At 44.7% G+C, this 11,856-nt stretch overlaps 1 protein-coding gene across 1 annotated transcript; it reads right to left on the reverse strand.

Moving 5' to 3' along the window:
* Window positions 1-4,770: 4,770 nt before the first annotated feature.
* On the reverse strand, window positions 4,771-5,227 carry SLN (sarcolipin). The gene has a single exon (XM_066622467.1). The coding sequence runs from the start codon at window positions 5,179-5,181 to the stop codon at window positions 5,086-5,088; it is 96 nt and encodes a 31-aa protein (XP_066478564.1). The 5' UTR covers window positions 5,182-5,227; the 3' UTR covers window positions 4,771-5,085.
* Between the last annotated feature and the right edge of the window lie 6,629 nt (window positions 5,228-11,856).

Genomic DNA, 11,856 nt, shown 5'->3' on the forward strand with positions numbered 1-11,856 from the left:
AATCTAATCCCAACTAAACAACCCCACAGATGCAGCCACACTACTGGAGCGCAAACTACATTCTGCAGGGGGCAGTCCCTCAGGTCTCCTCTGGGTAAGAGAATACTTGTTGCTTTGCCCCAGAGAGAGCCTCCACTGCCTGAATGGGTCTACTAGGACCAATGCCAGTGATTTTGCTGGCACAAGTCCAGGTGAACCCAGGAAGGTGGATCAAGACCAGGAAAGGGGATAGAATATTGACAGTGTCCCTGCTCTGATATCACCACCTTCCCTGCCTTGACAAGCTCCTCCCTGCCCTGGTCTCCAGCCTGTTCTGCCTGCCCCCAAGCTGACTGACCAGCACTCTGGCTTTTCCTGGGGTAGCTGGCATGCAGCCATAGCTGCTCACCATGTGCAGTGCTGGCCCAGCTGCGCTGTATGGGAAGTCACCTTTCTGTGAATTCCAGTGGTGCAGCCGGCCCAAAGGATTGGGCCGCCGACAAGCAACTGCTTCTGTGTACTTAATTGTAGGTGTTTATTGTTTGTCTTAAGATGCTTAATTGGTTGACTGCTCAGTTGTTTGCTAAAACCTCACCGTCCTGTGTTCCCTGCACAGGAAATTAGGACCAAATGATGTGAAGCAGATTGTGCAGATGCTAAAAGACACACTGTGGGAAATACTCAAGGAATATATAGCTGGGCAATGGCTTGCTGGAAGAGTAAAATCCTTTTATGGAAATATGAAAGCGACTGGTTGTCTGGGTCAGTCGTGTGTGCCTTGACATGCTTGAACTTCAGGCTGCCTGCCTTTGAAATTCCCATTTTAAGATATTTGAAAGTCAGCGGAGTGAGACAATGATCCCAGGGAATGACCATTATGTCCAGCTTGTGACAGAGGACTGTATTGATTACATTTCAAGCAGAGTAGGCATGTTTTTACCATCCCGTGGGCTTCTTGCCAAAAGCGTGCAAGAAAGGAACTTTTACAAGGAGGCAGCTGCGCCCCTAATGTTCGATATTCAGTGTAGTAGTTTGACTTGGACCGAGGAAACTGATGTTCAAATTATTATTCTTTACAATCTTCTAAGTCAGTGCTTCTCAAACATTTTAGCACCGGGACCCACTTTTTACAATGACAATCTGTTAGGAGCCACTGGAAGTGACGTCATTAATCTAGAAGTGATGTCATGGCTGGAATTGACATCATCCGGCAGGATAAAATTTTTGACAATCTGAGGCTGCAATCCTATCCAAACTTACCCAGGAGTAAGGCCCCATTGACTAGCATTGTTAAAAGCATATACACAGTAGCCTGTTCAAAGTTCAGATCTGTAACAACTGCAGCCAAATGCATCAAGTCTAATATATTAAAAATAAAATATTGAAATGAATGGTGACCCACCTGAAATTGGCTTGTGACCCACAGTTTGAGAAACACTGTTCTAGGTGCTATACATAGATTAACCCATTTCTGCCCAGCCCACAGTATACACATTTGATCCCTGTTGCGTAATGCAATGACAGGGGTCGAGCCCTTGTCCGACCCCTGCCTTACGTGGCTGCAGGCCAGGGGCAGAACTGCCTGGCCACAGGGAACGTCCTGCCCCCCCCCCCAGAGCTCACCTGACCAGAGCAGTGAGCAGGGCAGGATTACCAGTAACCACCAGAGAGGAGGGAAGCAGGACAGGGTCAGGGTCCCTTTAAGCCTAGAGAGGGAGGAAGGGGAAGAGCCGAAGGTGCGGCTGGGGAGGATAAAAGCAGGGAAGGCTGTGATGACAGGCAGTTTTGGAGAAGGAAGGTAGCTGGCTGGAGCTGGAGCCCCTGCCTGAAGACCAAGGGCCTCAGGTCCTTCCTCCAGGGTGGAGGACAAGGGTGTCTTGAACCTCCTCCCCCTGGCTTGGTCTGAGGCTTCCCCGCAAGGAACCCCAGGGAGGTGGACACCCCACCCAGGGGTCCCAAGAGACCATCCAGCCAACCCTCAGCACCCCGCTGGGTGACCCCCAGAGACCCCCCCTTTTGGGCACCCAGCAACATTGGACAGAAATGACTTAACAAATGCAGGTTTGTAGTCTACCGGCTGCTTCGGGAAAGCTCCCACCCAGCAGGGTAAAAAGGTAATCGCCTTTCTCCGTCTCTGTGCCTCAACAACTGTCATTCAGTGGTGCCATAGATGGAGTGTGTGCCATAGATGGAGCTCATTTAGCTTAAAGCCATTTACCAATGAGGAGCAGCTGCTGGGGGACAGCAAGGATGAAAAGCTGTTGAGCATGAGGGGAATGTGTATGCTGAAGTTAAAAATACTACTGTCAGTTGCTAGATCCCATTGCTATATGTATACTATACATTTGTTTATGTCCCGCCTTGCTCCCCAAAGGGCACCAAAGGCGGCTTACACAACATTAAAGTACATAAATATTGTACTGTATACCTGTGGATGCTGGGGAAACTGGGAAAATGTGGAAATGTGATGAGCGAATCAGAGAAGTGCCTTTCTGAGGCTTCCAGAAGACCTTAGTGGGCCACTTCCGTTTGCTTGTAAAACAGGAGCTAAGGTTCACACTCTCCCTTCTGATCAAATTCTCTGCCAGTTGGCTACATCAAAGCCACCTCAGCAGGCCTTTTTCCTGTGGTCAGTGGCAGGGGCCAGAATGTTCATCCTCCCTTCACTTCTGCAGTTGCGTTACAACGGCCCGTCAGAGTAGTGTCCCTTCTTGCAAAAAGTGGGGGAACAAGCTCCCTGCTGCAGCTCATTTTCTGGAGAATGGGTGGGGCCAACTTGTCTTCCCCTTGCCATAAGAATATAAGAACAGCCCCACTGGATTAGGCCATAGGCCCATCTAGTCCAGCTTCCTGTATCTCACAGCGGCCCACCAAATGCCCCAGGGAGCACACCAGATAACAAGAAGACCTGCAAGGCTTCCTGGGAATTGTAGTTAAGAACATAAGGACAGCCTCACTCGATCAGGCCATAGGCCCATCTAGTCCAGCTTCCTGTATCTCACAGCGGCCCACCAAATGCCCCAGGGAGCACACCAGATAACAAGAGACCTGCATCCTGGTGCCCTCCCTTGCATCTAGCATTCTGACATAGCCCATTTCTAAAATCAGGAGGTTGCGCATACACATCATGGCTTGTACCCCGTAATGGATTTTTCCTCCAGAAACTTGTCCAATCCCCTTTTAAAGGCATCCAGGCTGGGCCAAGGGTGGGAGGGGGTGTACCTTACTGATTTGTTGCTCAAGATCATGGCTTCCCATAGCTGCTCTTGGTTCAAAATAAGAGCACCAGGACAAAGTTATAGGCAATTGTGTGTCAAGCATAGCCTGGCTCTCCTGGGAATGTGTCAAACAGCTGTGTTTCATTTTCCACTTCCATGATTAACATGCAGCCTCTGCATCTGTAAGAGAGACCTGATTAACACACACAGTGTTTCTTCATTGCCTGGGGTGGGGGGAGAGAAAAAAGTCTGGCGCACAGCTGTAGAGGCTCTAAAACAGTTGCTCTAATATGTGGCGACTCTCAAAAAATTATTTTTAAGCCGGGGGAAGATCTGCTAATATCAAATGAAGATACCACAGTCAAGTAGCCTGGAAACAGAGGCATGGCATGTGAATGAAATATGGGAATCTTCCATATTGAATTGCTGAGGATTAACCTCCTACGGAAATAGATTCCTCCTGCTTCCCCGGTGCTGGCTCCATGATTCAGACCCAGCCCTTGGAATACAATCAAACTTTGCCAATTGAGTGAAACCCAAGGCAGCTTCTCCTGAGAGGAGGAGCTAATAACCAGGCTCTGCCTTTACACTTAGCATAGGAAAAGCTCATTGATTTTTCAGGCACTGCTAAAAATCACCTGCCAAAACGCAGGTGTAACTTTTGGATTGTTCGCCCTACTGTTCATCCAGATCATGCGCACAACTCTGTCTTATTGCATACATACATGGAACTGAATCTGTGAAGATGTGACCTGGAAATCTTCAGTCTTATGCTACGCGAATACCAGCAGTTCAGCTGCAATTAGTTAACTAGACTCTTGGCCGTGGGTGCCACGAGGGGCAGCAGTCCCAAAATGGCAACTGTTGTACCCAGTGGCCCTGCGGAGGGCCACCAGAGGTCTCCTTGGGGGTGGGACATTTATCTCCTTCCTCTGAGTAAAGGCTCAGTCTCCACAATGGGGCTACTTGAGTCTGCACTGGCTATTTTGCCGGTGTAGACTTGATAACCTCCATGCTGGGCTTTTTGGCCTGACACAGAGGATAGGATCCAACAGAGGAGGCCTCTGCTGGTCCCATGCCCTCCTGCCCCAGCCCTTCCCCTGTTCCACTCTGCCCCTGCCCCAGAACCCCTCCCCCACCCCAAACAGCTGCACCGCCAGCCAGCTGTGCCACTTTCCGCCAGCCGGTATTCTTCTGGTGCTGGACCAGGCATTGGCTGGTGCCAGCGCTCCCTCCTCCTATGGTGCCATAAATGTGCCTTCCAGCACATTCACAATACCTAGCACCAGTGCTGGAGTTCAGTGCTGGCAGTACTAGCCAATAGGACTGGGCACTCACAAACCTGTTTTTCTCTGTGGGTGTCTACCATACAATTTCGCGATCACAATTCTCAAACGAGTTCACGGTTTCCTTAAACTTTCAGTGATAATATCCGGAAGAGAATCAAGGCAAACAAGCAGCGCATCTTACTTCTTTATTCAGCTGACAGCAACAGTGGGTGAAAGAAGAGTTTCCATATTCTTTTAGCTTAAATAGATCTGACTACACAAAGCTGAAACCATGAAAGTGGGTAGAAGACAGACATGAAAGATAAATGGATCATAGCGGCTCCAAATCAGGTGCATGAATTGTTTCTCAAAGGGGGAGGAAACTGGAGATTCCCTGCTTTGTAGATCATTTATTATAGAATAATTTACATCATTCTACATCCACTTGAATACTTAGATGAATGTAGGCAAGAGGTTAGAGTAAAAAAATGCATTACAGGTTTTCCACCCAAAGCCGAAAACATAAGGCATACAATAGCGCACTCCTGTACAGTGGAGTTCATGTCCCTCTCCAAACACACATCCTTCAGTGATGTCTCCAAGGAGTTTGGGAGAGTCTTTCAGTCCTGGTAGGACTTCACCAGAAGCCACATGAGGAGCACTGTTATCAGCACAATCATGAAGTTGAGGAAGAGTTCTTGCGTGGATCGTTCCATGGCCGGGAACAGGCAAGTGAAGAGCAGAGGCTGAGAAAGTGGAGGGGGAATGCGCTGGTTTCAGGTCGTTCTTGAGAGCAACCTTGTCCTCTCCTAAAGAACAAGACAAATCCCAACAAAGCTAGATGTGTGAAGTTCGGAAGCCTACCCCACAGCTATTTATATGCTATATGTAAATGTTAGTTCTGTTGCTAACCTTTAGTGCATGCAAGGATAAAAAAAAGGCAGAGGGTATCTCTGACAGCTTATCGCCTTCTTCAGTTTCGACTAAGCAATGGGCTCTGTTCACCCCCCCCCAATATATCCTTCATGACAAGCAATCCTGGGAATCGCATTTGCATTAGCTTTGTCTTTAATTTAAAAAAAAACCTTTATTGTGATTTTTTAAAGGTGTACATCATTGGAAACTCAATTTGGAAAATAAGTGATTAAAATTCTAATATCCATTTGTGTATTCCTTCTATAAGAAAAGAGATTTTGCTCATAGATAGATAGATAGATAGATAGATAGATAGATAGATAGATAGATAGATAGATAGATAGATAGATAGATATCCCTACAGTGAACGTATTAGTTCGGTATAGTAAAGAGACTAGTTATATCAAACTACAGTACTAAAACGTAATCTGCTTTACTCCCACTTTAGCCTTGTTAATTTCATTTTTGTGCCTTAATGGGAGAAGTCACCCTTTTAGGAAAGATGCCAGGTGACCTGGGAGAACTCCATGCCCACCTTGGGTGCTCTGTTGGTGCTTTGAGAACACCTTTTAGTTGGAGGGAAAAGTGGAATAAAAATCAATTAAATAAAAAAATACTCAGTTGTGTAGGTGGTGAGAGTTTTGTCTGTTCGATGTAATTGATTCTCATGTTGTACTGATAACAACAGAAAACATGTATACATGGTTGTTCTTAGTGAGATTACTGGGTTATTTAGCCAGGTAGTGGCTTTCCAGGATTTCAGACGGCAGTCTTTCCCAGTCTCACTGGAGATGTCAGGGAGTGAACCTGGGGCCTTCTGCATGGAAAGGCTGTGCTTTCCACTGAGCTCCAGCCCTATTCCCTAAGCTATCGGTTCCCAAACTTACTGCAATCATGATGCCCTATAGTCATGGAGCCCTGTTGCATCATTGCCCAGTTCTCCTGGTTGCCACCATCTTGAATCGTGCAAGATCTCACGTGATTCAAGATAGCAAGGCCCAAGAAAGCCAAGTAAGAAGAGGCCACTGGGAATATCCTGCAGTGACCCTGTGAGGTCACCAGGGCACCCTTGGGTGCCGCATTGCACAGTTTGCAAAGCACTGCCCTAAGTTGACTACACAGATAGTGTGACCTCTCCCCATGCCAGCCTGATATCTCCTTGGAGCCAGAGGTACAGCAGTAGGAGTAGCTAGGCTATCTGCCCATCCTGCATACTCCATCCTTTTCAGATGTTTCTAGAACGACAAAGGACCCAATCACATGGATGCAACAACCACATCACAAGAAGCATATGTTCCTGGGAGACTAGCTCACATAATTGGAAATGGCCACACAGTAGGATGAGCATAACTAACTGCTTGTTGGTGTGAGTTAGTAAAGAGTTGTCTCTGGTCACACAGTACTGTTTGGTCATCTGGGTGAGCAGAGGGCATGATATGTTCCTTTCATCCCGAGGCAGGAAACTACAGATGACTACCTCTCCACTCGGTTAGTTGTATGGTCACTGGAAGATGTGGCATCCAATGCATTGCCTCAGTGGATCACATCTTCCAAAATTAAGCTCTGAACAGACAGAGCCAAAGTGAAACAGGATGGCAAGCCAATGTTATGGTTTTGCACAGGTCATCCAGTAGTAGCCTCACATGGGAGTAGGGAAACTGTTTTTCAGACAACCATTTTTCTCAGTCAACATTTCCATATGGGGGCTGGTCGTTACAACCAAGAAAATGACTGAAAATAGGAGATGGGCTGCTATAGGAAAATTGAGCTAATCGCTGGCTCATGCTTTATTTTCAGAAGGTCCCAGGTAAAGTCCTTTGGTGAAAAGATCTCAGTTGTCAGGTGCCTGAGGTCTTGGAGGAGTACTGTCAGTCGGGAGGACTAGATAGACCAATGGCCTTGCTCGGCAGAGGGCAACTCCCCACATACTATAACCCATTGCTGTATCACATTCTGGGCTCTTTCCAAGTTCCTTATGCTTTCCGTTGCCAGACGAAAACTAGAGAATCTCTTTGCTGGCTCCTTACTCTACTAGTGCTGAAATACATGCTGGCAACAAAGAAAAACTTTGGGACAGTACAGGTGGCCTTTTTTGGATCTAGTATGATCCAAGGGGCTGCCACAGCTCATCAGAGAAATTTTGGTACATCACCAGCATGTGTGAACAAACACATGTGTACGCATGGGGATGACGACATACTGATGCGACAGTAAGTTCCCTCTTAGTAAGTTTTTGTTTTATTTGGGAAATTGGTTTAAGAAAAGATTTGCTGAAATGCAACATGCAAATCACGACTTTTTGATATGTGCTTGCAAAGGATTTATAACCATAGCAGTGAGCCTACATTAGTTAGATTCATACCTTAGTTCATGCATGTTGAGAAATAAGATGCCAAGTATTGCAGTGATCACCTCTCTTTTAATTCCATAATGCTAAAGTATAACTTGGGAAGAATCATAGACGGGGCACCAATTACTAAAGAGAGTCTTCTCTCTCTCTCTCTCTCTCACACACACACACACACACACACACACACACACACGTTTCAGGACAGGTGGGATTATTCATTAGGAGCTCACCATTTGTTAAGAAGTACAAAAAGAACAATGGCTGCTCTAAAATGTCCTGCTGTTTGCAATTTAATCTTGAAAATACACACGTGCAATTGTTGTCCTCCATCCCTGAAATCTCTTCCTACCCACCAACCTGGAAGAACACCACTGGTAGTAAATCTTCTGGGTGCCCTTATAGTGAGTGGTATAAATGAGAGTTTAAGGGGGTCTTATTACATATGTGTATATTTTAATTGTTCTAAGAATGTTTTGGTTTATGCAGATTTTTGTCTGAAAGTTGTTTGTTTTTGTGCTAGTCTTAAGAAAAGAATTGGAAACTGGGCTCTTGACTTTCCTGCAATTTTAAGATTTTGCTGTTCGTGTACAGATTGCACAACCAGTTTCCAAACATGTTCTGCATAGCAAATATTTGCATACAGCTGACCACAAACTAGCCTGCTTTTTATATCTTTAACTTTTTAACCTCTTCAGGCAAGACATGGATAAAGAAATTGGCAATCAATGTTCAGGAAAAGTGAGTTCTTCCCAACTGTGTGCACCTAACTTACTACTTGAGAGCAATATTACTATATTAGTAGTGCTAGTATTGTGTAGTTATACCATCAAGAAGTATTACTAATAATACTTTAATAATAACAAACATTTGTTTTGAATACTCAAAACACTTTACATACAATCCATTATCCCAGTAGTTTCTACAAACAACCCTGTAACGTATGCCACTATACTATTGTGCCTACTTTGCAGATGGGAGGCTCAGGCTGCAAAATAAATGAGTTCGTGGTTGAACCAAAATATGGTTCAGGGTTTTCCTACTCTGGGCTTATGTTTCAGTCACCAGTTTCACTAACTCTGTGTAAAACAGAATCTATATGGTGTTGCAAATATTGTACCACCTTTCATTCTATGTCCAAACCTCCAACTACAGTTCTAGATTCAGTAAGTGGCTCTGACCAATTCACTTTCTCTCTGCCTCAGTTCCTGATCTGTAGAAAGGGAATAACAGCAATCTGTCTGATAAGATGAGAGAGAGAGAGAAAGAGAGCATTAATGAGACACTGAAAGTAAAGCACCATAGTTATGAAACCTGGAAGCCCCCCCCCCACTCTGTGTGTGTGTGTGTGTGTGTGTGTGTGTGTGTGTGTGTGTGTGTGTGTGTGTTTCTGCTCAAGATTGCAGTCTGAATATATGATATAAATTGTTAGTAAGATTATATTCAAAAACAGGGAAAATTCAACAGCACAGTTTGTTAGAATCTAACAGAATTCATTGAGAAGTTTTTATCACGAGTAAATAAATCAGAAGGTCAGCATTTTACATAGTTCCAAAAGTTACATTTAAAGGTTAGATTTTCCTCACTCTTTGGATGCTCTATTAAGTTTTTTATCATCTCTGAAGAAGGAAGAGCCAGGCATATGAAAGCACATCTCTACCTGAAGATGGATGGAGCACAGTGCTTCAACCTGTGGTACCCAATGCTTCTTCAGCTTCTCTTAATCTCCCAGTGTTGTCTGAATTCCCAGTTCTTCTGCTGGGACTAAAGTAGTCAGGGAGGAGAGTAAGGAATGCACTGGCAGCAAAAGTGATGATGTCACCAGCAGCGTATTTAAGAGGGGCTAGGCTGATGAGCAGAATTCAGTTCAGGCTATTTCTGCAAGGGAAGGGGTCGGGCAGTGGCCATGATCGATTTACATATTACCTTTTGGGTTCCTTCCTGCAGTTGGTTGTAAGAATGCCCAGGAATTCTTAACTGGGCAAAGTTCTTCCTGGTTTTTGACAAGTTTATTTTGCCACCAGGCAGGGGACATACTGGCTTGCACACAGAAGGAGGGAAGTCTGGATTTGTCTGGTATGTTCTGTATTCTTCTGGATCAAGGCAAAATTTTTCTCTGCCTTTTGAACGGATTCCAAATTCTACGCAGTTTATGTGACAAGTGCAGCCACCTGTTGCTGTCTTACATCCTTATTATAGTAGCCTGTTTGGCTTCTCGTGTTCCTATATGTTTAATCCAAGGTGCAGCCACGGAGGCAAAACAGTCTCTGTTCTGGAATGTGCCATAACATTGCACTATTGTAATATGCAAACAAAGAGATGTGAAATTCACTTTATCGGTGCATTAAATAGCTCATTTTTTTTCTCATGCTCAGACCCTCAGCCTAATTCCTCAGATGTTTATTCTAATAACATAATAATTATAATAATTAGCTGTTTTTGTTTAATGTGGAACAGGTTTTAAAGCAGAAGATGTTGCGATGGGAACCTCCCCAATATCAGTCTGCATATGTTGACACATAGAAAGAACAAACAGTGCAGGATAAACAGATATTGTTGGACCAATCAAGATCTTCACGTGTGCATATACACCAACAGGGACAGGGACTTCCATGAAGAGCATCACACATAAAGAAGAGGGGAGAGGTGCGGAGTTGTGAAACAGAGGAGGGAGGCCATTGGTTAAAATGGGTCATAGCATGACAAGGGGGAGGAGGGTGAAAAAGGTCATGAAAACGTATGATGTACTTTATGGATGGCCTCCTGGCTTGGTTGAGGAGATATCTTATCCAAGAAGCAGCATATGGGATGCATTTTAGCTCCCAGTAAGTAAGTGAAGACTTAAGTAAGGTCATTGCACATTCAGATTTCTAACCTTCATCTAAAGACCTTACGTCCTGTCAAGGACAGAATCACTCCTCCTCTTGCTTCCTTGGGGAATGAAGAAATATAGAAAGGTGAAGCCTGTAGTTGACAACCCAGCATCCTCTGCTTAAGTTAGCCCAAGAGAAGAAAAGATTTATGTGTGTTCAGGTAAGGAGTAGAGGACACGGGAGAGAGTGGAGATGGGTGCAATGGGCAAGAATAGCAGAGGTTGGAAGCATGCTTAGATGTTTATGGAGGTGGATGGGGTAGACTCTAGGACTTGGGAGGACATGGATGAGAATAAGAGAATTTGGTTGGTAGACAGGAAAGCAGAGATATGAGAGCTTTCTATCAGACCCATATTCCCCAAACACCAATGTTTACCACCCTCAAGAATGTTACATTAACAACTAACCAAATAACCTTAAACATCTTTGTACGTCTATATAGGGTAAAGCACTTTGAAAATAAAAGAACTCATTTTTCAGTCTTTGCTTTGAAAGATCCTCTTTTATTGCTGCTATTTTTTATCCTTGCATTAGTTTGCTTTTGAGTTGTTCCATCCTATAACTGTTTATGCTGTGATGTTTTAGTAGAGCAGCCCACTACAGAATTCCAGATCTCGCAAGTCAGCGACATTTCAAGCCCACACCAAACTAAAAATGAAATGGGACAGGAAAGCCCTATGTGCGTGCTCAGATTCCGAAACTTGCTCAGGTCTGCACCTGTCCTCTAGAGTTGCAATAAACACTCTCAGTATCAGTTATGACAGGCAGAGAAGTCATTGCTAATCTTCTCCCCAGATACGTGCATTGCTTAAGAGACCTTTTTAGACCTGTCTTATTTCTCCTTAGAGCACCTCCTGTTCTAGTAATGTCATAAGGCAGTGGTTCTCAAACTCTTAGCAGCAGGACCCACTTTTTAGAATGAGAATCTGTCAGGACCCGCCAGAAGTGATGTCATGACTGGAAGTCACATCATCAAGCAGGAAGAGTTTTAACAATCCAAGGCTGCAATCCTACCCACATTTACCCTGCAGCGAGTCCCAGTTATCATCATTGTTAAAAGCACGTACAGAGTAGTCTGTTCAAAGTACAGATCTGTAACATTTCCCCAATGCAGTCACATACCATGGTAGCATCAAATCTACTATATTAAAAATAAAATATTGAAGTGAATGGGGAGCCACCTGAAATTGGCTCGCGACCCACCTAGTGGGTCCCAACCCACAGTTTGAAAAACAATCAGGGACCATGGCGCAGTT

This window comes from Tiliqua scincoides, chromosome 3 (assembly GCF_035046505.1).
Source record: "Tiliqua scincoides isolate rTilSci1 chromosome 3, rTilSci1.hap2, whole genome shotgun sequence".
Classification (NCBI taxonomy): domain Eukaryota; kingdom Metazoa; phylum Chordata; class Lepidosauria; order Squamata; family Scincidae; genus Tiliqua; species Tiliqua scincoides.